Source organism: Pteropus medius, unplaced genomic scaffold (genome assembly GCF_902729225.1).
Source record: "Pteropus medius unplaced genomic scaffold, Ma_sr-lr_union100, whole genome shotgun sequence".
Lineage (NCBI taxonomy): Eukaryota > Metazoa > Chordata > Mammalia > Chiroptera > Pteropodidae > Pteropus > Pteropus medius.
This window is the reverse complement of record NW_024342471.1, coordinates 19,570,239-19,593,243: the sequence shown is the minus strand read 5'-3', so window position 1 is coordinate 19,593,243 and position 23,005 is coordinate 19,570,239. Positions and strand designations below refer to the sequence as shown.

At 44.0% G+C, this 23,005-nt stretch overlaps 1 protein-coding gene and 1 long non-coding RNA gene across 4 annotated transcripts in view; one reads left to right on the top strand and one right to left on the bottom strand.

The window, feature by feature from the left end:
• Positions 1 to 298: 298 nt before the first annotated feature.
• PARD6B (par-6 family cell polarity regulator beta) lies at positions 299 to 16,609 on the bottom strand. Its single transcript, XM_039864606.1, has 3 exons — positions 16,268 to 16,609; positions 11,509 to 11,731; positions 299 to 3,316 (listed from the first exon to the last, which is right to left on the bottom strand). Exons 1-3 carry the CDS (start codon positions 16,331 to 16,333, stop codon positions 2,487 to 2,489), a joined length of 1,119 nt encoding a protein of 372 aa, XP_039720540.1. The 5' UTR covers positions 16,334 to 16,609; the 3' UTR covers positions 299 to 2,486.
• A 5,368-nt stretch (positions 16,610 to 21,977) lies between these two features.
• The window catches only part of LOC120603812 (uncharacterized), a 12,698-nt gene continuing 11,670 nt past the window's right edge, over positions 21,978 to 23,005 (top strand). The window contains exon 1 of one of the 3 annotated variants that reach the window (XR_005653165.1): positions 21,978 to 22,063. This is a non-coding gene — a long non-coding RNA (uncharacterized LOC120603812). Of the gene's footprint in view, positions 22,064 to 22,293; positions 22,784 to 23,005 lie in introns of those variants that run through there. The other 2 variants (XR_005653159.1, XR_005653158.1) reach the window with 2 other exon arrangements.

The following is a 23,005-nucleotide window of genomic DNA, read 5'->3' as shown; positions in this document are numbered from 1 at the left end:
CATGTGCACGCACGGTAAATGTACATACGATTTGGTGTTTATCTTTTAAAAACTAAAAGTTAAGAAAGTCAGGACCTTGTGATAACTTATATAATGCAAACTAGGTAAATAATTGTTGGGTGACTTTTCATATATTTGCAAACAAGAAAGTAGCCTTTGTACAAGTCTATCTTTATTTGTAAAAAATAATATACAACTAAAGCTAATTTGATTTTTAAAATTAAAGTTCATTTAGTGATAATGTACATTTTATAATAAAATTGTAGTAAAATACTGACATTTGATAGTTTAAACAAAGTATCGTTCATGTAAAAATCATGTTGTCGCATGTAAAATTTAATTAGAAAATTCATAGTTCACAAAAGTACATATATTCTGTTGACAGCATATGAGAACATTACCATAAATTTACTTAAAGATACAGAACAAAATTCACAGTGGGGCTTGACATTCAGTACTGTAAGATCTTATGCTGAATCCACTGATATACTTGTTAATAAGATACACTTGAAATAATTGATTCAGGCTACCAATGATTTTACATTTTATTGTATAACCAAGATCTATTGGTTTTACAATACGTCAAGTGATCAATTATTTTATCAATCATTTAGAGAGAACTCGCTGAAAACACCACTGTCATGTACCCTTAGCAGGATAATTAAAATAAAAAGCACTAGCAGCTTTGAGTTCCATTTTCATGAATACATACAAGACAAATCCATATTTTACAGTTAAAATTTGTACAAAAAGTCAAGCCCTGAAGTGTTTTCCCCCCCGAGAGAAGTTCTGATGTTAAAATTTTGTTTAAGAGAGAGGTAGTGCGTGAAATCGTTTTTACTTTTACTTAAAATGTTGAACCCCTGCACCGCTTAGAATATCAATGAAATTTAACCTTCTACATATTAACATTATTTTGCCATTCAAGAGTCAAATTTATAAAACTCACAGAATGTTAAAGCGGGAATGCCATTAAAAAAGTGGGATGTAAGTGGAAGAACTTCGATGAATTCAACAAAAAGTACATGATACTACAGAATGTTGTGCAGCTAATAGTTAAGTGACAATATGTTTAGTGGTAATGTGAACAAAATACACTTAAGTATTCTGAGTCAAGTGATCTTCATTTAATCAAGACTTTACTTCTTCATATACTTTGACCATACAGTGAAAATATCCTTCAAAACGGAGTCGTTTGATTCTTCATTGTTTTAATAGCACGCAATTGCTATAAAGATATCCATACTAGCCCTACAATAAAATTAAGCAATAAATAACTCTGAGAGAAATAGCCATAAGCCGCAGAGAACGTATGTACTTCATACTGCTCTCGGCTTCTATGTGCGAGCGTACTGTAGTGTTTGTGCCCATTGTACAGTGAAATCAGGCAAGGAAGGAAAGTTAGCAGCCTCACTCTTAACTTGTTCTAAGTGGATGCACTGGAAAGTAATAAATAGCCTCATAAAATTAATAGCGATAAACTCTACCTGTCAAAGGTGAATACTCTATAATTTTCATAAAGTGTAGGCAGTGTTCCTAGAAATCCCATTAAGGAAAACCCAAACTGTTCATATAAAAAGTGCACGAGGAGTTTGTCCTGTGTGTAAAAATCTCTTAACTTGGGTGCATTTTTTTTATCCAAAATGATGTGCGCTACTCGAATACATTAAGAGAGTATAAAAGCATATCGACAAAACACACACGAACGACGAAGGGAATGATTTCCAGTGAGATTGGGAATGAGGATGAGGTTAGGGAGCGTCTCTCATATGCTCAGAGCCGACGGACTTGCCTTTTGCAACATAAGTTATACCCATGTGGAATGAGTCTGTAACTGTGATATCAACAGGATGGACAAACACAACTTGGACAGCTGTTATAGAGTTTCTTAATTTAGGACCAATGCTTTATAACATAGGAAGCAACTCCTAAAAACAGTCGATGGGCTTGATTTCTTAGAAATTAGAAAAGGAAAGCATTTGAAAAAATTACTTGTTACAATTCATAACAGAAGAACAACATTTTTAAAATCAAAATAAAATACAGGAACATAGGAGCTGAGGTCCCCAAGGTACCAAGAGATAGAATCAGACTTCTTCACATTAGAATTTTTAAAAATATAGTTAAAGGAAAAATTAATTGGGCTCTGCACAGCAGGTTAAATATGCAACCACTTCAAATGGAAATGATCTCATTCTCTCACATAGTTCCGAGAACATGCTCGAATGTCCAGTTCTCTACAGCCAAAATAGCAAAAGCACATGATTTCATTAGCAAAGGCCCCTTTGTCTTGGACTTAAATTCACCTCTGACCCACCAAAGTTTAAATTAGCAATTATGAAACTATTATTTTAATAACGTTTTAAGCTTGCAATATTATTTTTTCTCATGCCTGGTCCAGGTCGCTGGTTCAGAGGTAATATATGCTTTAAACTAGCCAAATGTGCAAGTCCCACGGCGTCTGCAGAAAACGATCGACAACGGTTTCAGAGTGTTATGATCGTCCCATCCTCTTCTAAGAGTTTTTGGTCTGGAATGTGTGTGTCAAATTCTGTATTTGTGCCACTCGCTGTGGGTGCTAAGCTCACCTCAGCAGAAGGAATAAAACCATTCTGTCCAGACTCCAGACTGAGTTCTATCTGCGTTAACGATTCCAGGCTCTCGGCGTTAGGAACCGCGTTCGGAATCTGCTGCGGCACTCCATTACCTTCGATGACAATGTCGTCTTCTTCACTGTCTTCGTCCTCTGGCTCAAAGCTGGGTTCGCTCTGCGGCGGGCAGCCGAGGAGGCTGTTGTCAGTAGACTGGCCGGAGCTGCCGGAGGCCCTACTGTGCCTGACGACATTGTTCCTCTGGTTCGCCGGTCGCACTGTTATGATGAGGTTGCGGCTGTTTGCGATCATCATGTCTGTCACTTGATCGAGACTCTTCCCTGAAACTTCTATGCCATTGACTTCTAAAACTTCATCATTAACAGCTAAGAGTCCTGTGCTTTGAGCCAGACCTCCTGGGACAAGTCTGGATATAAAGATCCCTGGGACCTTCTCTAAGCCGTGCGGTGTCACCCTGACACTGGAGCCGTCTCGGATGTAGAATCCCAGGGGCTTCTCCGTGCCGTACTTGTAAAGACGAACCCTGCGATGTGTTTCCGGGAGAATATCCACGTCTATGATGGAAGACACGGGTCTGAAGTCCTGGGGCATACTGATGACTATATGTGGCTTTTTCCTGTGGTTGTCAGGACGCAGGACGTTGGTTAAAACATTCTTCTTCTTTATTAGTGTGTCTGTACCAAAGGCACTGTAGTCTGCTTCTTCTGTTTAAAAATAAAATAATTATAGAAATGTTGTAAAAACATCCATTTATCGACAACTCAATCTGTACAGAAAGGATAACTGAAATGTATTTGCTACATAAACACACTAATGAAATACTGGCTCATTCTAAGCAGATCAAAATGTAGTGCAGCAGTAAGATGCGCTATGTGAGGAAAAAACCACTAGGTGGCCCTCTCAAGTACATATTATAAAATTACCAAATGTTGACGTTAAATTTGATAAAGCTCGATAACTATTAAATAACATTAAGTATGCCAAATGAAATTCTGATAAGTCTTACAAACACATTCTTAAACATTATTTTAAACGAGTTATTTAAAATGTATTTTTCTTTCATTTGTTTAAAAAACCTCCAATTTGCATGTTTATCATATTCAATTCAATGTCATGAAAGAGGACACTCTGATTCCCAAGGTAGATCAACAGAACAAACTCAAATACTTGTATTAGAGGCTGGCTGGGCAGATAATGTAATTAAATAACGCAGACTGATAATGTAATTAGATTAACGCATATCGAACACTTAAGAATTTTTGTCTTCGGCAAATATACACTCTCCCTCAGTTTCCTGAGGGAGTTCTTAATTTCATTTTTCAGCTTTTGAAAAAGGCTGAGGTATAAGACCTTTAACTTTTTCCCACTGTGTGAAAAACAAAGTGCGATGACATTTTCGCCTCAGTGGTGGTGACAGACGACAGGGAGCTAAGTACGCGACAAGCTGCGGAGCTCCTGCCCCACATCGTGGCACAGCTGCTCTTGGCTCCTGACGTTTCTCTTCTCGTACTGTAGGAATCTGAGTGGCTACATCCAATGTGCCAGAGAGTCTCGTGTGTTTAGGTCAGAACCTCCCCATTTTCAAATGCTGCCACCCAGTTAAAAAACCACCACCACGTGTTTGAGCCAAGTAACATCCGGGGGTCGAATTCACTCAAGCCAACAATTTATCATCTCGGATGTAAACGACGGGAAGACAGGGCACCTCAGGCCAGATAGGCTTAATCACACTGCTGAAGGAAGCCAGTCAACAAGTAAAATGCCTCATCAGAGGAGGGGAGGCGGGAAAGGAAAGGGGATTAACAGCAGGCACGAACGCCGAAATCGTGTTTTAAAAATAACTGGAAAGGGGATAAACTAAAGAGATAAAAGCCTCCCACCCCGAGGAACTTGTTCAAAATCCCAGCCTCGGATACGGCGGCGGGTGGTGGCACCGCCACCGGCATTCTCTCCCTCGACGCTCACCGGCCCCTCTGACTTCACAGACGAGGGATTTAAGGGCACGCAATGAGTCGCAGAGAAAAGGCTGGCCCCGGGTCTCCTCGCCAGGCCAGCGCCGTCAGCAGTCACAGCGTGGACGTCGCGTCAACCGTGTCAGAGCACGGGGACCTCGGGATTCTCTGCTCGTGCTGCCTGGACAGTCTTCAAAAGCCAGTGTCGGGGAGATGGACAAGGCTGAGGTACTTTTTTTTTTGGCATTTTTTTCCCCCCATGGGGGTAATTTTGTCTTCGTTTATCGATAAAATATTTACACTGTGTTCTTACAGAGACCGAAATTTATGATTTGGCTTTGGAAAGAAATCCACTGACACAAGAATCTTTTTGGCAGAATTTGGCCAAAAATCTAACAATCATCATCTACTACTTACTGTGTTTTTTCAAAATTACACATTTTCATTTTAAATCAATTAAGAAAGCCCACATAACATTTATAAGGGAAATTCCAGACCATACAAACTGAGAACATAATTAAATTGCCTACATACCCATCCATGGGAAAACTGACAAAAGAAAAAAAAACACCCACCCAAATCTGCATAATTTGGCATCACATCCAGACTGTTTGAATGCTCTGCTAAACTCTCAAAAGCAATGTGCCCGTACAAAGGCACCTTTGTTCCTCCATCTAGCTAATCAGTTTCCAGCCACTGGGAAAGGAAATATTTTGGCAGAGAGCCAGGGGGCAGGGTGTTAGTTTAAGTGTAAAGGTGAATGTCCGCAGGGAACAGGAGTTCACTTTCTACCTGAGTATGTATATCGAAGCACCGAACTCAGAATGAGATGGAAAGTTTGGAAACCTGGTTCATCGCAACCTTCCACTTGTTTAAACCCAGGCTTATGCAACAGCATAGCAAAACCTCCCTCACCCGAAGCCTGCCCCTCACCCGCCAACCTCGGCTAACTGGAACCGACGGGGAGCCACCTAACAGGCCACTGACCAGCCCGTTCTCCGCAGGCCGTCCCTATGAATCCCTTATTCTTTAAACATTAGTTCTGAGAAGCCTGGTTATCTCATTCCTTAGCTCACACAGAGTTGTAGGTTACAGATGCAGAGCGAGGGGTAAAGGCTCACTAGGGAGTGGCAGGCACAGACACAAGAAATAAAAGCCTACAGTGGATAAAAAGCAAATCTAGAAAAAAAAAAAAACCCCAAACTTTCTATAAAACCATCGGTATCCCTATAGAGTAACAAAACAGTAACACTTCACGGTAGAGTCCTCAAGACAGTTCAAGATTAGGACCGGTTTGAAGTTTACTAGGAAGACAGGGAAGAATGATGTCGTTCTTTGAAACTGTTCTAATCCAGGGGTTGAGGACCTTCTTCTGTAAAGAGTTACATAATAAATATTTTAGGTATCGCAGGCCACAGTCTCTGTTGCAAAAGCAGCCATAGGCGATCCATGAAGGAATGAAATGAGCGTGGCTATGTTCCAAGAAAACTTTATTTACAAAACAGCCAGCAAGCCTTAGCCTGCCAATCCTTGTTCTAATCCAAAATGGTTAAATGAAACAGATCTGGCACTTTAAAAGGATTAAATGTCACTTAAAGCAATATTCAAATTTTGCAAATCTCTTCACTTCCTAATGTAAGAAAAATCAATCACCAAATACTTAAGAAGCATCACGTCCGTGCCCAGCCATTCTGCTCTGTGCTGCAAGATTTAGTGAACAAAACGATAGGCTGCTTGATTTCATGGCACTTACAGTCTCAACAAGGACATGGCAGTTAACAATTTCAAACAATTAAATTATTATAACGTGCCAAGAGCTGTGACCTATACTGTGCTGTGGGAGCATGTAAACAGGAACCTAGCCTGGTTCGCAGGGTAAGTCAAGGCTTCTCCAGGGAAGTGAGGTTCATGCTGAGACCGGAAAAGAAGCTCATCAGGTAGAAGGGAGGGAAGAACTCTCCAGGCCCAGAATACAACAAATGGAGAGAGGAGCAGGATGGGGGCAGACGGAGTCCAACGCACTGTCATGCACCACTTAATGACGGGGATGTGTTCTGAACGCATCGTCAGGTGATTTCATCCTTGTGCAAACATCGCAGTGTGCGCTCAGACAAATCTAGATGGCATCGCCCACTACACACCTAGGCTACACGGTCTGGCCTGTTGCTCCTCGGCTACAAGCCTGTACAGCATGTTACCGCACAAAACGCGAGACTAAATCAAGCGCAAGAGAAAATGATGCAATCGAGGGCACAAGAGGATGATGCTGTTGGTGTCAACGGAGTATCCTGCTTACAGCAAACTTCTTTTTAATAAACAGAAAGAGTACGTTCTAAAATAACGATACATAGTATAGTAAATACGTAAGCCAGTAACATATTATCACAGTCAGGTATTATGTGTCGTACATAATTGTATGTTCTGTACTTTTATATGACTAGTAGTGCAATAGGTCTGTTTACACCAGCATCGCCACAAACACCTGTGGACTGTGATGTGCTATAACCTTCCTAAGGCTACGATGGCTCTAGGTGACAGGAATTTTTCAGCTCCGTTATAATCTTATAGGATCTTCGTCGTGTATGTATGTGGTCATATGTGGCATGTATGTTTCGTTGACAGAAGCCTCGTTATGTAGCGAGATTAAAGGGTGAGCGTGGAGGGGAGGAGTCCAGAGCCCAGCGGGAGGCAGTGGGGGTCTGGGCAGGCAGGCAGGGCCTCCAGGGAAGTGGTAAGGGTTAAGGACTTCGGCGTGAGGGCCATGGGAAGAAAACCAAGGATTTGGGTCATTCTATAAAGCTCAGTTTGGCTGCAAGCTGGAGAATGGCGCTGCGGGGGAGCTAGGAGGCTACTGCAGTGATTTAGGGGGGTACCTGGCCTGGAGCAGAGGCAGCAGCGATGAGGAAATACGTGTGAAAAATAACAACACAGTTTTAATAGGCTTGGTGACTGAAAAACAGATGTGTCAAAGGTGGCTCCAGGTTTCTATCATGAGAACTGGTGTCATATTCTGAGATGTTACTCCGCAGTTTCTTCTTTTTAGTTTAATTTTTTATTTCTGGGGCCATACCTTTTGTTAAACTATTTTTTACAATTTACTATTAAAATGTATACCTCTTAGACCATTTCCAAATTAAACCGTTTCATTAAAATATAACCTTAAGATACATGTACAAAATAACGTCCACTGCATGGTGAAGTTCTAAGAGGTGATTTAGGTGCATGCCCAGTTAGTTCCAGGCGTCTGGGCCACAAAGCCATGTCCTAAGTGGGACGATGTTGAAAGCAAGCCCCTTCTAGTGCTTGAAACAAACTCCTCTGAATAAATCCAAGTAGTAAATGTATTTGTCATACAAAAACAGATGGCGATACAGCATGGAGCTGTGGTGTAGATACCCTGATCAGATCTGGCGAGGACTCTGTGCGAATCAACAGACCCCAGACTTGGCCGATCCCCATGGCTGGCTGGGAAGTTTTGAAAAAGCACACATTTCCCGGGCTGTATTCCAAACCTATAGGAATGACCTGACTCATTTTTAAAGGTACAACCTTTACATATTTTCTAATGTTGTTTACTGCAATAACTGAAACAATAAGAGAAGAAAAATTCTATTCCGTACTTTCTCTTCCCCCTCCCCAACGAATGAGGAAAGTCTAAACTCCAGTGGGGATGGGGGCTGGCAAAAGACCTGGGAATCCTCTTAGTGAAAATAACTTTTAAGATATCAGGTGTTTTGTTTTGTTTTGTTTTGTTTTTTTGCTTCCAGGATAACAGCCCTAGAAACAGAATATGAGGTTTTTCTTCTCACAAAGAATATTATTACAAAACAAAAACTTTTCATCACTATCTTTGAGTTCACGCTATAAAGGGGTTTACGGATTTAATTGTGAGCTTTCATGTCAAAGAAACTTTATTTAGTAGAGTGTATTAGATTTTAAAAGATCACACAGTTTTAAATTTTTAAATGGCTTTGAAATTTGTTTTTAAAAAAAAATCACTTGGTGCTGTATCAAGTGTAAGTGCTGCCCTGTTGATTCCTAAATTAGAATCGACAAGCCAAGAAATAGAAAATGCATTGTAACTAAGTAGTAAAATGTAACTATACTCAATGTCATGCTTTATATTAGTTTCCTGAATTTAATGTCCATTCAAGTTTACATAAAATCAGCCATCAACTTCAGCAGCTGTTGAGCTTTGTTTAAAAGACGACAGTGTCACCAGGAATCACAGGGCACTATGTTAAGTCTGTCAGGACAGTAAGCAAGTTAACTCACATAAATCAGGGAATTCCAGGTTTTTTCCAGGTGATTCCTGAGGACAGTTAATCTGCTAAAGGTGGAAGGCCATGGTGCTTCGGCAGGTGGTGAGGGGAGACCGCTCTGAGAAAGCCACCTGAGCCAAGACCTGAAGGATGAGGCGGCGGCCATGGGCAGAAGTGCAGGGAAAGCTTCCTCAGCAGAAGGAAAAGCAAGTGCCAAAGGAGAGACAGCAACCAAGTGTGAGGGACAGAAAGCCAGTGAGTGCAGATGGCCGTGAGGACAGAATAGGAGGATGGAGGAAGATGAGCCTGTGAAGCCCAAACCAGGAGGTTTATTCTTAGTGCAACGAAGAGCCGGTCGAGAGTTTTAAGCAGGAACGAAATGACCAACTTACAGTTCATTTTTTTGCTTAAGTCATATTTGTATTAAATTTATATTTTTTAAAACAGAAATTCTCTGTTGAATGGACTGCCTACTTCTAAACCAAAGTCTAAGGGCTATTAATTGTATCAGATATTCTATTCCAGTGGTCCCCAATCTTTTTGGGACCAGGGACCAGTGCTGCTATGAGAATCTAATGCCTGATGAGCTGAGGCGGTGACGCTGGCGCTGGGGAGCGGCTGCAGATACACGTGAAGCTTCACTTGCTCTCCTGCCACCTGCCACTCATCTGCTGTGCAGCCTGCTTCCTAACAGGTCACAGTCCAGTATCGGTCTGTGGCCTGGGGGTTGCTGACCCCTGTTCTAGTCTATGACATAGAACACTTTTGTTCACATAGGTACATATTTAAAAAGGAAATGGAAGATAACCATCCTTAAAAGATGTTAGGATTAATCCCAGGATCATGTGTTACAATTCCAGTAATACAAACATGTGGTAGTACAATCTAACTCCTGTAATCTTTCTTACGAAGGGGATAATTTTGTCAAGTGGCAGCAGTTTAAAACAGTCATTCTACATCTGAATACACATTCCAAAGAACAACTACATTTTTAATGAAAATTACAGCCGCTAACAAGAAAGGTCTACTAGTCAACAATAATTATTTAAATTATTCTGCTTAAAATGATAAATTCCACTCGACTGGAATGGAATTCTCTCCTCTACTGAAGTTCCTTCTCCTCAGTATTCTATACACAGCCTTCTAGGGGTCTATCCCGGTCTTCCTCTCCACCAGCCCTGACGTCTACTGCCAGAAATTCCAACTCTCTCTGACTAGCCTCTAGTCTACCATTTTCAAATTCCTAAATGACATGGTTGAAACTCGCCAGCCAGATAAGCATTTTTGCCCTAAAACCAAACCAAATTTCATTCCAAGTCAAGTTCTCTTCTAAATTCTGCTTGTTTGTGACACCATCCCAGCCATCAGGCTCCAACTCAGAAATCTACTCTTTTGGACGACTCTTCAACTCCATGCCACTCAGCAGGAGGGCGCCGTGACACTGCAACGCTCCCCTGTATCCTCCCGGCCACTTTCTTCCCCGCCTCTTCTGCTGGGGCAGCTTCCCAGCTGTCTCTTCATTGCCTGCTCCTTGCTCTCTCCTCCAAGACTGCTGCTCACTCCAGCTCATCCCAACAGCCAAATCATACCACACCCGTTATCTACTAAATCTATGGCAGGGGTCTCAGGGAAAATTGTGTATTTGTCAGTATTTTGTAAACAGTTAAATGATACAGACATAAGTAACCCCTGGAGGTTTATTTTGTTGGTGGACTTTAGTTCCTCCAAACACAAAAGGGCAGACACATCATCAGTGGAATTTCAAAGCCTAGGGAGTGGTCTAAGGCTTATCAACTGATTGGAAAGAAAGTTTCATCTTCAAGGGTAATCCCTACCTATTCTCCCAAACTGCCTTCTGGGTTGGTTTACAAACACTGGAAAGCTTTAATTATCTCACCAACACTGGGTCTGCTGCTCTCATGCTGGCTTTCTAAATCTCTTTATTTACCAAGGACAAAGGAATAAATGGCACACACCATGCCTATCTGCAGACAGGCAGGCACGCGCGTGCGCACGCGCACACACCCACCCACCCACACACACACAGGAGGCCACACGGTTAAAAAAGTGTTAGGACTCAAAGTACAGAAAACGCTTGCCATGTAGAGCGGTTATTTAACTGTTCTTTCGCAAGGCTAATATCAATGTTTACATTTCTCCATGATAATTTCCCAGATCATTAAATAATTTTATTTCTGTGAAAAATATCCTAAAAGAGAAAGATGACATTTACTGGCTGCCTGCCCACGACTTGCCAGGGCACTGCACTTGGCTCATTTAACCTTCCTAGCACTCCTAGGAGATAATACATTCATTCTATAGAAAAAGACACTGAGACCTAGGAAAGATAAGTAACTTTTTCAGGTATCTATTAAGTAGTAAGTACAGCACTTGAAAGTTGGTTGCCGCCAAAAAACAAACAGAATATTTTTCTGACTCCAAAGTCATGCATGCTCTTTCTATATCTTTCTGAATGGACAAAATTCCATGCAATGAAGTGAAGACTCAATAAATTACTAATTTTTATTTTTAAAAACTCTAAGAGGGTTATAATTAATTAAAACCACGAATATTCTAAAGTACACTTAGTGAAGTATAAAGATAATCATTAAACCAACAATATCACAAATGTGATAGAGGAAAAAAACTTCTAAAACAAGTTTTATAAACAGTGGTACTTACCCTTTTTTTGTATAAAAATCCTAAGCAATGGATTGGCCGTTGAAACAGCTTTGTGATAATTATCATCGTTATTTATAGGTAGTAAGTCTCCATGGATGTCCGCATAGCCTACTAAAACGTCAACATTGGGTATCTTATGAACATGTTGCAGTAATCCATAAAACTCCTCAAATTTTCCAGGTTTCGATCTTTCCAGTGAAAATCGACGAAATTCAGCTCCAAACTATAAATATAAATAAACATATTAACTTTTTAAGAAGTAACAGGACCCAGTTTAAAAACATATGCCATAGAAAAATTAATGGTATATTATTTCCCTTAATAAAGAAGATCATTTCATTGACACAGTCCATTGTCAGAAAGGTCATTATCTGGAGTCAAAACAGCATAAGGAAGGCACTAGAATGTGCCTTCTCACTGCTGCATCTCTGAAGGGCATTCTCTTCAAGAGATGCAGGCTCAACTCAATCCCTAGGGGACTGTTCTGCACAGTGACTCAGCTCAAACAGTCTGGAGCCCAGATCTCCTCACTCAGGCCACGGAGTGACAAGATGTGCCCAAGTCTTTATTTTGACTGTTAGCAAAAAGCATCGAAGTTTCTTCCCCTATAAAAGGAATTATGATTTCACAAGAAATGGCAAGATATAATAGAAACAGATACAAAAAGGACTTGGAGCTTCTTGGCATTTAAGGTATAATACAAATGGAGGTATATAACATAAGAAATAGGTCTAGAGAGAAAAAGCATCTTCTCTGTGTTAATACTGTAAAAAAGGCTTTATTAATACATCAAATATATGTCTACAACTATCCAATTAACTCAAAAAGTGTTTATGTGCTTGGCACAGTCTAGACTCTAGAGATTGAAAGACTCAGGCCTGCACGAACTCACCAATTAGTGAATAAAGAGAATAATTACATGAGAGAGGTAGTAAGGGATCACACGAACAGGGAGTACCCAAATTTATCTTCACAATTCTGATTCTCAGGTCTGCTTCCTACTCTAGAAGCACACCTCTGCTCTCCAAGTGCCAAATTATTAAAGTGGCTCTTATCCAACACGAAGGGCTGGCTCACTCTAGTCCATAACAAACAGGATCCACAGGACTTACTATGGGGACTAGCGTGGCATTTCCCCGAACGCGGAAACCTAAGACAGGTTAATCGGCTTTCCTCAAAAAAGTGTACCAGCCACGTAAGTTTGGGAAATGCTACATTGTAACTAAAACTACACTCTTAGGAATCACTGTGGTTGATTTAAAAAGAAAAAATTAAAACGAGTGTTTGCCAAATATGTTTGACCACCAAACTCATTTTTCCTCTAAATACCTATTATTAGCAAGAAATACTAATGCACCAATAGCACAGCCTTAAGCACCAAGCGGAAAAAGTCTCCATCAGAATCATCGAAGGTTACAAACATGTCAGTTCATTTTCCCAATGAACTGACATGTTTGTAACCTTCGATGATTCTGATGGATATTCCCAGGATAGCTGGAGTCCCAGCTTTTGCTCCAAGAAGTTCATTTGCCTTGCTTATACCCAACGCCACTCACTAGTTTTAAATTAAAATAAAAACTCACTAAAACCACCTCTATCCTCTAATAATTAATTAAAAGTTTCCAGAACACATTCCTGAATCATAAACATTAACATTTGTCAAGAAAATAAGGTGACTCATACCTAAAGCTCTCAAAAAGTTTAGTCACACCTTCTGGTTTCAAAGTAAATAAAAACTTGGGAACACCCTTCGTATCAGAGTTAGTCTTATGATGTTATCAAAAGTCATAGCTTCTCCTCCATTTTCTTGATTCTGGTATCACAACATAAAGTCCCTAGTGCTTTCTGATTCATCCCAGAGTTCAACACTACTCCTGATACATGACGGGGAGTGACAGCTCATAATGGAACATTTTAAGGTTTCGATGTTTTTGCTAAAGCTTTTGGGTGAAAATTCTTTGCTCGACATTTTTTTTCTCTTGCTTAAATATTGTGATAAAAACAATGGAAAACTGTATGGCTTCACAGTAGATGTGCTCTTTTTGCAAATGTTAGCAGAAAAAAAGAAAAGAGAAATTGTTATGCTTCTTGCACCAAAGCAAAAGGATTGAGAACTGTTTACTATGTGAAGAAAAATACTAAGAGATAACCTTAAGACCAATCAACAACTATTCTCTATGTGAACCATTACAACATTTTTAGCCTGGTCTAGTGTGTCCCGGCCACCCAGAATTGAATAAACACCCTTCTCCTAGCATCTGTTGGTACATTCTAGAAATGCAAACTTAATTTTAGTATTCTGTTTGCCCCTGAATAATAATTAGGAAATGTACAGCTGAAGACTGCTCCAAGGTTATTAAAGGACATCACTTTGATTATTAAGAACTTTCTCAACTCTGGAGAAACAGAAAGATAAATTAGTTACCAAAAAAACAGTCACATGGTAGCTGGTATCACAATTTAACTATAGTTATATTTGCATTATCCATTACTTTATTTGTACCATTTTTCTTTTCCATGAGCAATGATAGAAAGTTGACACTGTTTTCTAGGTACAAGAAAAAGAAATCCTGAAATGCAGATGTGCTCATAACCTAGCTGTGGTAACCAACTGACCTCTTAGTGATCAGTTCTGTCAAAAGCTATGCTGTCACTAAAGCAGTGCAAAAGGAAATATTGTTGCAAACATAGGTCCAAATGTTTTTTAAATGGTAAAGACAAGTGTTTTACTTAATCTGTTAAAAACAAATGTGTCAATAATACATATTTGAAACACAAGGTATCACAGACACACTGGAAACAGTACCTATACTGTGTCTATTTAGCAACAGCTAGAACAATAGTGAGATGACACTTCGTTCCCCCGCAGGCTCTCAGAATGCCTCGATTCTATTTAAGAGACAAGCTTCACTAACAGTGCAGTACGTCAGGTCACATTTGTAACATATAGACATAAGCACAGGAAAGGTTCACCTATCAGTTTACAGAAGGGCAGAAAGCCTGAAATTCCAGTCCCCAGGCGCTAAAGGTTTCCTAGTCAGAGAGAGAAATTTGATTGGATTTGTCAGTGCACCTAGAATTCCTACTCATTTTCCCCATGATCAAAAAAAATTACTGACTTGCCTCCAAGATTAGAACCACAAACTGAATTTTAAGATCATGCAATACCTTGAGTGTTTTTCTTAACCTCAACTCCCACGAAACCAGGCTAGATTTATAACAGAAATGCCATGAGAAGATTCAAATTGGGCATGAACCACTACTACCACCACTATATTGCTGGAGGAAAAGCTCTATATATTTTGAGTCATCTTAGCCCTTACTTCCAGCATGCCACTTCTGTTTGCTATGGCAATTCCATGGAGCACACAAGGAAGACACCATATTCCTTAGTATGGTTTACATTGCTTCTAATTACATTCCTATTCTTATTAAACAGAGCAGTCTCTGAAACATGTGCCTATCCTCATTCGAGGTGTCGCAGATAACATTTAAAAATGATGTTAAAAATGAATGTAGATATTGATGTGATGATCTCGGTTACAACTTCCAGAACTTTGCTTATCAACTCCAGATAATAAAAACCATTCTACCCGCAGGCTCCAGGGAGCTTTCCTTACCCTACTTCACTCCTTGATTTTGTATTCCAAGTAGTCTTACGTTCAGTGATGCTTCATTATTTTTGAAGTTGCTATGCTTTTATTTTTCTCCTATTCTGTGTTTTGGTCTTCCAGATTCTATTTTAAATGTTCTCAAGACCCGACCAGTGTCCTCTCTTTTGTATTCTATAAAGCCTAAAAGTTACTCTGTAAAAAGGCTTTAAGGTTTTGTCACAAAAGCAGAGCTTGGAGAAGTCATAACCTTCCTGAGACTCCCTCTTCTCAGAGAATTAGACTAGATTAGCTAAGCTCCCTTCGGCTCTTCGATTAATGGGATACTTGCTGAAAATGTTCCTGTGGCTGCCGATCACCTTCAAATTCCAGTTCAAAACCTTCTTTGGAAAGCATTCCCTAACTAATCCCTGTAGACGGCCCTGCTTTAGGAAGCCTTGCGATTTAGGAATTCAGTGGATACCGATGTAATTATCAGCAGATTGGCATACCGTTGGTCAAGAGTGAAAACACTTGATGTGAAAAGGTAGCATGATGGAATGAAAAGGGCATCCAGACTCAAACTGTAAAGTGCTACTCAAACGAAAGGTGATACTGTTAATTTTACAGATTAAATGCATACCAAAGTTAGTGCTAGAAAAATGCCCAACAGGAAGCAAAGCTAAACTTTCAAAGGGCTTGTCAGTTCACTGGGCTCTCTCCTGCACCACTCGATGCGCCCCTGAACCACAGAAAGGGGTAACATTTTGGGACCACGGGTGTTCCGAATATCTTTAACGCGTGGGCACCCAGCAGCTAGGATTTCCCCCTCGAACGTTTCGAAACCACGCCGCACTCCAACGCCTTGGTAGTCTCTTGGCCCCTACTCCCATCCTTGAACAGGAATGAGATTCAAGGAACGAGATAAAGTGCTCCGCCGCTCTCCCTACCTGGGCCAGGGGCAGACGCAAGGCCCCACCCTGCTCCCCTCCCTTTTCAGCAAGTTTATTACCCACCATCTCCAGCCTCCAAACCCCACCACCGCGCCCCCACCCCCGCCGTCCCGTGCGCGGGGGCTACTCTTCAGGCCGCCCCTGGCCAGCCCCTGGCCCCGCGCAGGCCCCGACCCCATCAGGACGGCCGCTCCGCCTAGCCTGGGCCCCGCGCACCTTGCTCTTCACCTCCATGGTGCCCAGGCAGCCGCTGCCCGCCCCGTGCCGGTGGCTGCGGTTCATGCTGAGGCCGGGTCCCGCAGCGGCCTCCTCCAGCCGGGCCGCCCCCCGCCCCTGGGAGCGCGGGGAGAGACTCTGTGCGCGGCCGGCAGGTTCCGGACACGGCCGCGGCCCGGGCGCCTCCTCACAGGCACCTGCAGAGGGGCGGCCGCGGCTCGCGTCTCCGCGCCGAGCTCCGCGCCGCTGGCTCTTCACTCGGCGACACCGAGGGTCGGTCTGGCAACGCGGCGGGCGGGGACGCGACTCCCTCCCTCCGGGCCTCCGCTGCAGCCGCGACGGCGGAGGCGGAGGAGGAGGAGGAGGGGGCGGAGCAGAGGCGACAGGCGCCGCAGCCCAGCTCTCGGCCGCCACCGCCCCCGCGAGCCCGCGCGCGCGCCCCCGAGGCGGGCGGGAGCCGCGGCGCGCGCTCACCTGCAGCCTCCGCAGAAGCCTCGGCGGCTCGCGCTCCGCCCACACCCAATAGGAAGCGCGCACCTGCGCCCACGGCGCCAACCAATCGACACGCGCCTGTCTTGTGCGTGGGCGGGCCCGTCTGCGAGAAAGTCCCGCCCGCCGCCGCGCGATTGGCCTCGCACCGCGAGGGAGGGGCGGGATCACCTGAAGCCGCGGCCCTCTCAGAAGGAGCAGGGGAGCTGGACGGCGCATGCGCGGGCGCCGGAGTTTCCGCCCCGGGAAGGCCGGCCGGAAGCGCAAGCGCACCTGGAGATGAGCTGGGGCGGGTGGGCCTTTCGCGCGCGCGCAGGCGCGCGCCTAGTTCCCTGGGTCCTGGCTGGAACTTGAACCCCGCTGGGAGATGGAATGCGCTGCGGGGCACGTGGACCGAGGCTCCGTGGAGCTGCTGGGTTCCGCCCTCCCGCTCCCCGCTTCCACCTTGGGGTGCTGCAGCTTGAAACAACGCCCCTCCACCACCCATTTGTGTCGTTTAGGTGTTAGGCTGCGACTCTGATTGCAAAATTCAAGTTTTCCCGCTTCTGCAACAGTTACTGGGGAGGTGGGGGGACCTCAGGGCTCTTCTGGCTTTGTTTTGTCCGTAGAGACTCAGCCCGTCAGGTCCCAGGGGGCTCAGTGGGCGCTTGGAGGGAGGGAAAGTGGGCTGAGGCCCGGGATGGCTCCTCACAGGTCCTACCTTCCCGAAGATTTCTTCTAGACCGGCCCTGATCAAGGGCTTCCTTTTTTTCTTGTTTAATTTCTGAAGTCTTACTCTACCTTCCTCCACCTATTTCTTGTTTCCACCAATGACAATCTCTGGATTGTGTTGTTTGTGACAGAGCTGTGTCCCCACTAACGAAAGACTGAATCCTTTCTAAATGCCCCAGAGCTGGGTTCTCCTCACAGGGACCCTGTTTAACATTGGCCATGTTTGGAAGGTGAGGTGATCCCCTCAAGTCCCCCACTCAGCTACAGTAGGGCTCACGTGGGACCCCTGCTCAACAAAGCTGTTGAACCGTCCTGTGAGGCGGGCCTAGGCCTGCCAGTGGGGTTTCTAACCCGAGATGGCCAAGAAGAGCTGGTTAGGATGCTTCATTCCACCTGAGTCCTCAGGGCCTGCTCATGGCAAATCCCTGCTAACACCTTGCACGCCTCCTTCCCAGCACCTGCGACAAGTTCCAGTTTTCCGACGTTTTTTTGTGAGTAATCCACCTCTGCCTTAGAATGAAAGCTTTGAGAAGGTAGGGATCACATCTGCTTCGCTCACTGCTGAGCATGTAGTATGGTGCCTGACTCCTGACAGATACTCAGATCTGTTGCTGAGAGCTGGAGGTGGGGGAGTGTGGTTTCCATGCCAGCTTTGCTCTACCTGGCTTCAAAAGTGAGAACCCATCTTTTCCCCTGAGGAGTTGAAGTCACCAAATGCTTGTCGGGGAATATGAGGTTTTTTCTGGCCATTTTGGGTGTCAGTACAAGATGGAAAGGATATCATCCCAAGCTGAATGATAATAAGGCTGCCTTCTAAACCCCCTGTTCAAAAGCACCTACTATGTGACTCAAGCTGAACTGGAAATAAAGCGTGGTCTTGTGATGGGGCAGCGTTATGGTTCAGTCTCAAGACCCCTTAATACTCTTAAAAATTGTGGAGGGCTCCCAGGTATCTTGTTTGTGTGTGTTGTGTCTGTCAATATTCATTGTATTAGAATTACAACTGAGAAATATTTGAAACAAAAAAATACGCAGCACGCATTCCAGTAGTCATCGGGGTGATGATATCATCACGTCATGTGTCTTCTAGAAAACTCACATTGTAAACCTGCGACACAAGAAGGGTGAGAAGAGCCAGTGACATCTTAGTACTATGAAAATAGTTTTGGCTTCGAGAGCCTTCTGAAAAAGTCCCAGGGACTCCACTTCGAGAATCACTGTCTAGAAAACATGTCTCGGCCTTATAGGATCTCTATTGTAAGCTGTCACCCTCCACTCCCCAGTTACTAGGGCCACGCCCTGGGAGCAAGGGCCCCAATTCTGTGTGGGTGATTGTGGAGTGGTTGAGCTTTATTGCTGTTATCAGTACTGATTTATCAGGCCCTTTTAAAAAGGAAATTCGTGGGTGCCAACACACCTGCGTGGGCCCTGCATTCCTGGAGGTGTCGTCACATCCTCTCTCTCCTCCCCCGGGTGTGGCATCCCTCTTTACTTGGACTTTCCTTTCTAGGAGGGAGGGCCAGGTCAGAGCTTCCTGAATCTTCTCAGCGGAATTTGCTCTGAGGTCTGCTTCACAAGTGGCCTGAGCTGTGTAAGGAAGGAATGTGGAAAATAGTTTGAATTTGATAAAGGTGCTATGGAGGAGGGGAACCCTTTCATTCCAAGAGCTGTTCTGGCCACAAGTTTGTTCTCAGGATCTGAATTTCAGCCTTTCTTGAGAAGCAGGAAGCCCAGAGAAAAGCACAGACTAGGGTTTATTTTCCAGTTTTTTCAGTTTGAAGACCGAATCCTAATCTCATTTCTCTGTCATCCTCTCTTTTCGCCCCGCCCCTCCAAATCCTCAAGCTAAAGCTGATTGAGACCTACGTGTGGCCTGAAAAGCCAGTCCCCTGACTGGGAGAAATAATAGTGAGTTAGGGGGATAAGTGGGTATATGACACAGTCTCTATAAATTACAGGTTCACAAAATCATTAGTTGGGAACTAGCTACCACTGATTATCACACCCACACAGTCAGATCCCTCTAGCCCATCTTAAAGAAACAAGTAAGCATTACATTTCTGCTTTATCCTCCTATTCAGTGCTTTCTGTCTTTCAGTTCTTCTGTGACTTAATACAGTGTTGTGTTCGTTTGGAATCTCTTGTGAGATGAAAATAGTTTATAATTTTCCACAATTAGTTTTATTGATTCGTGTCATACAGAATGATACTCTTTCCTTCCTTCTCCAACTGTTAGGGGGAAGAAAAAAAAAAGCTGGCAAGAAGTCATATATAATGATGGTGAGGTTTTTTTCAAGAAGTTTCTCTTGCCAGCTCTTTTTCTCCTTGATTGCTCAAGTTCCAGTTTTGATGGAGCTGGTTAATAATTCTTTGAGAGAGTTGAAGTGTATATTTATGAATCTCAGACCACTCACCAAAGCATTTTAAGCTCTTTAGCAGAGGTGGAATTAAGTCACATGATCTGTTTTCTGGTTAATAGCTTATAACACTTTAGTACTTAGTGTGGGGGCAGGGGAAGGTGCTCAAAGCTCCAGAAACTAATGAATTATCTCCTGTAGCCTTTACGAAGCTAGGTGTCCTTTTAGGTAAAAACCACGTTCGTGGGTGGCAGTGTGTGCCAGGTACTGTGCATGAGCCCTGCCCTTGAGGAGTTCACTTTCTGACCTTTTCCCTCTCGGACTCAATTTCTCCATCTGTAAATGCAGGCGCGGGGATGAGATCATCCCCACAAGCCCTTCCAGCTCTTAACATTCTATGGTACCCCGGGGATAATGGAGAGTGATCATTATTTCAACGTTACCGGGGGTGAACTGGAACGAAAAGGGTAATCTCTCCTTCAGGGTCAACCGACAGGGTGCAGTCATCAGCAAAAATATGCCAGTTCCTAGGAGGTGCTGGCGAAGATGATGATGGTCACTAACAGTTATGAGGGTCCTACCAGGTGCTAAGTCCGAGACAACCCCAAGGATTACCTTATTTACTTTTAAGTTGCAGCATAGAAGAGCTTTCTATTTGGAGGCGCTCAGATCTTAATTTTTTTTGAAGTGATCGATGTGAATTTGAGTCCTCGTCTGCTCCTTGCTGGCTGGGTGACCTTGACCCCTTTCCTTTAATGGCACAGAGCCTCAGCTCCTTCCTTTCTAAAAGGAGATGGCAGGACCCACCTCATTGCCTCGTTGCTGGGATCAGACGAGAAACTACACACGAAACTGCTCTGCAAACCATCAAGTGTGGTGCAAATATTAGCGGTGACTACTTAGCAAGTAATATCGCCTATGAAAGGCTTTGAAAAAAAAATCCCTGGAAATAAAACGGAAAAGCATAATAAACCATTCTCTTTATTTCACACAGGGCAACCTTTCACCGGACATATTTTAGTTACAGAGGCCAAGAGGTGGTCTTTGAGGACATGACTGGTGAGCCAGAGGCCTACATTCAGATCCTGCCTCCACTATGTCCCAGCTGGGTGACCTCTGGCAAATTCTTAACTTCTTTGAGCCTCGGTTTCCACATCTGTAAAATGAGGATAATAAAAGAATTGTCTTAATTCACAGACAAAGCCCTTAGGTTAGGGCCCAGCGCAGAGTCAGAACTCCATAAATGTAACTTTTTATTGTCTCTATTGCTGTCTAATTATTTGTATTATCTAATTATTTGTATTATTCTGCCATCACAGAATTCATTAATGTAACAAGTATTTAATAAACCCCAACGGTACGTTTAACACTGTGCTTGACATGGAGATAAAGGATAATAAAGAAAAGAGGATGAAGGTATGATTCCTGCCACCCAGCGCGTCACAGTTTACTTACAGATTGGCTCAGCGAATGTTCCTTGAGCTGCTACCGAGGGTCAGAAAGAAACACAAATATGAATAGAATTCCTGGCTCCGAGGAACTCACGCATAACAGACCCGTGGACAGACAGATCTTCCGAAGTGGTGGGCACCGTAGTTAAGGGTGAGGGTGGGTGGTGTCGAAGTTGCCCACCCTGAAATCACATCTGGCTCTTCCACCAACCAGCTGTGGAACTCGGTATCTTTCTTAATCTCTTTAACGACCGCTTTCCGCAGGGGTAAACTGAAGATGGTGATAATATCTACCTTCTTTGAATTGATAAATATTTTTCGAGTGTCTGCGACATGCCAGGCACTATTCTATGGTAAGGATAGGATATTGTGGTAAGGATAGGCTATTGTAGTAAAGAAGAGACGGTAGAGTCCAGGGGAGACAGAATACGCTAATTATTTGATTAATGTATACCACGTGTTAGTGGAAAGAGCCTTGGAGAAAAATAAAGCAGGGAAGGGAGATGGGGAGGCCTGGGGGTGGGGCAAGGTGTGGAAGGAGAAAGAAAAACTTAAATGGGGTGACAGGGATGGTTCTCAGGAAAGCCGGAGGTGAGAAGGTGATCCTCGTGTTTCTCCAGCCCCGCCCCCCACCCCAGGTGGCGGGTGTGGGGGCTGGGGAGCAGCCTTCCAGGCGGGGCTCCGCTTAGGTGTGAGGATTACAGGCGATAAAGCGCCCTCAGTGCCTGGCACACAACAAGGGCTCAGAAGACACCAGCTGCTATTTTGAGCCTTACGCAAAGGCCAGGGTATGAAAGGGGGGGGTGAGAGCAGAAAAGAGAGAATGACTAAGTCGGCCCTGGGAGGTCTGGAGTGTTTCATGGGCGAAGCCACTTTTGTTAGAGCTAGGGCAGAAGAATGAGTAGGAGTTTGCTAGAGGCGTGGGGGTGTGTGCAGGGGTGAGATGGGGGAGGAGCAAGACCCAGGAGAAGAAGCTTCGCGGCAGAGGTGTGGGGGTGGGGAAGGAACACAGCATGTCCTGGAGCCGCCGAGTGGGGTGTGGGTGTGTGCTGGGTGGGGGCCCTCTCTGGAGGTGGGGGCCGGAGAAGGAGGTGGGAACTAGATGTCAAGGGCCTCAAAGGCGGTGGTGAGGACTTTATGCTTTCTCCAGTTGGTGCTGGGAGAAAAATCTTTAAAAGTGGGCAAGAAAACAATCAGATTTGTGTTTTCATAAGATCTAAGGAGGTGGTAGGCACTGGGCACAAATTAATGCATCTGGCAGGGAAGGGTGTGATTAAAGGGCAGAGTGAGTGTTGTGGCCTTTGGGACTTAGGGAAGGGGCGGGACAACCATCCATTTTTTCAGCGTATCTTTACTGAGGTCCGGCTATGTGCCAGGCGCAGGCTAGACGCTGGGGCTGCCCTGGGGATAAGACCCGTGTCTCTTCTTGTAAGGTGATAAGCCATTGAACCAGTTTGGGAGGGTGGCAGGGAAGTGTCACAAGGCAGATGGCTTTATGGCCCAGGCAGGTGAGTGGAAGGGGTGAAGAGGCTGGGCCAGGGAGGGCGGGGGGCTGCAGAGGAGAGAGCGCCAGCCTACGTAAAGGGCTGGCTACCAGCTGGCGGAGCTGTGTGGGAACACGGGCTTCGTAGTGCCAAGTCTTCCGATTCTTTAAGAGAGGCTGGATATTTTTATGTGGAACTTCCTGATTTTTAAATGATGGCAACTGATCAAACAGAATGCAGTGACAG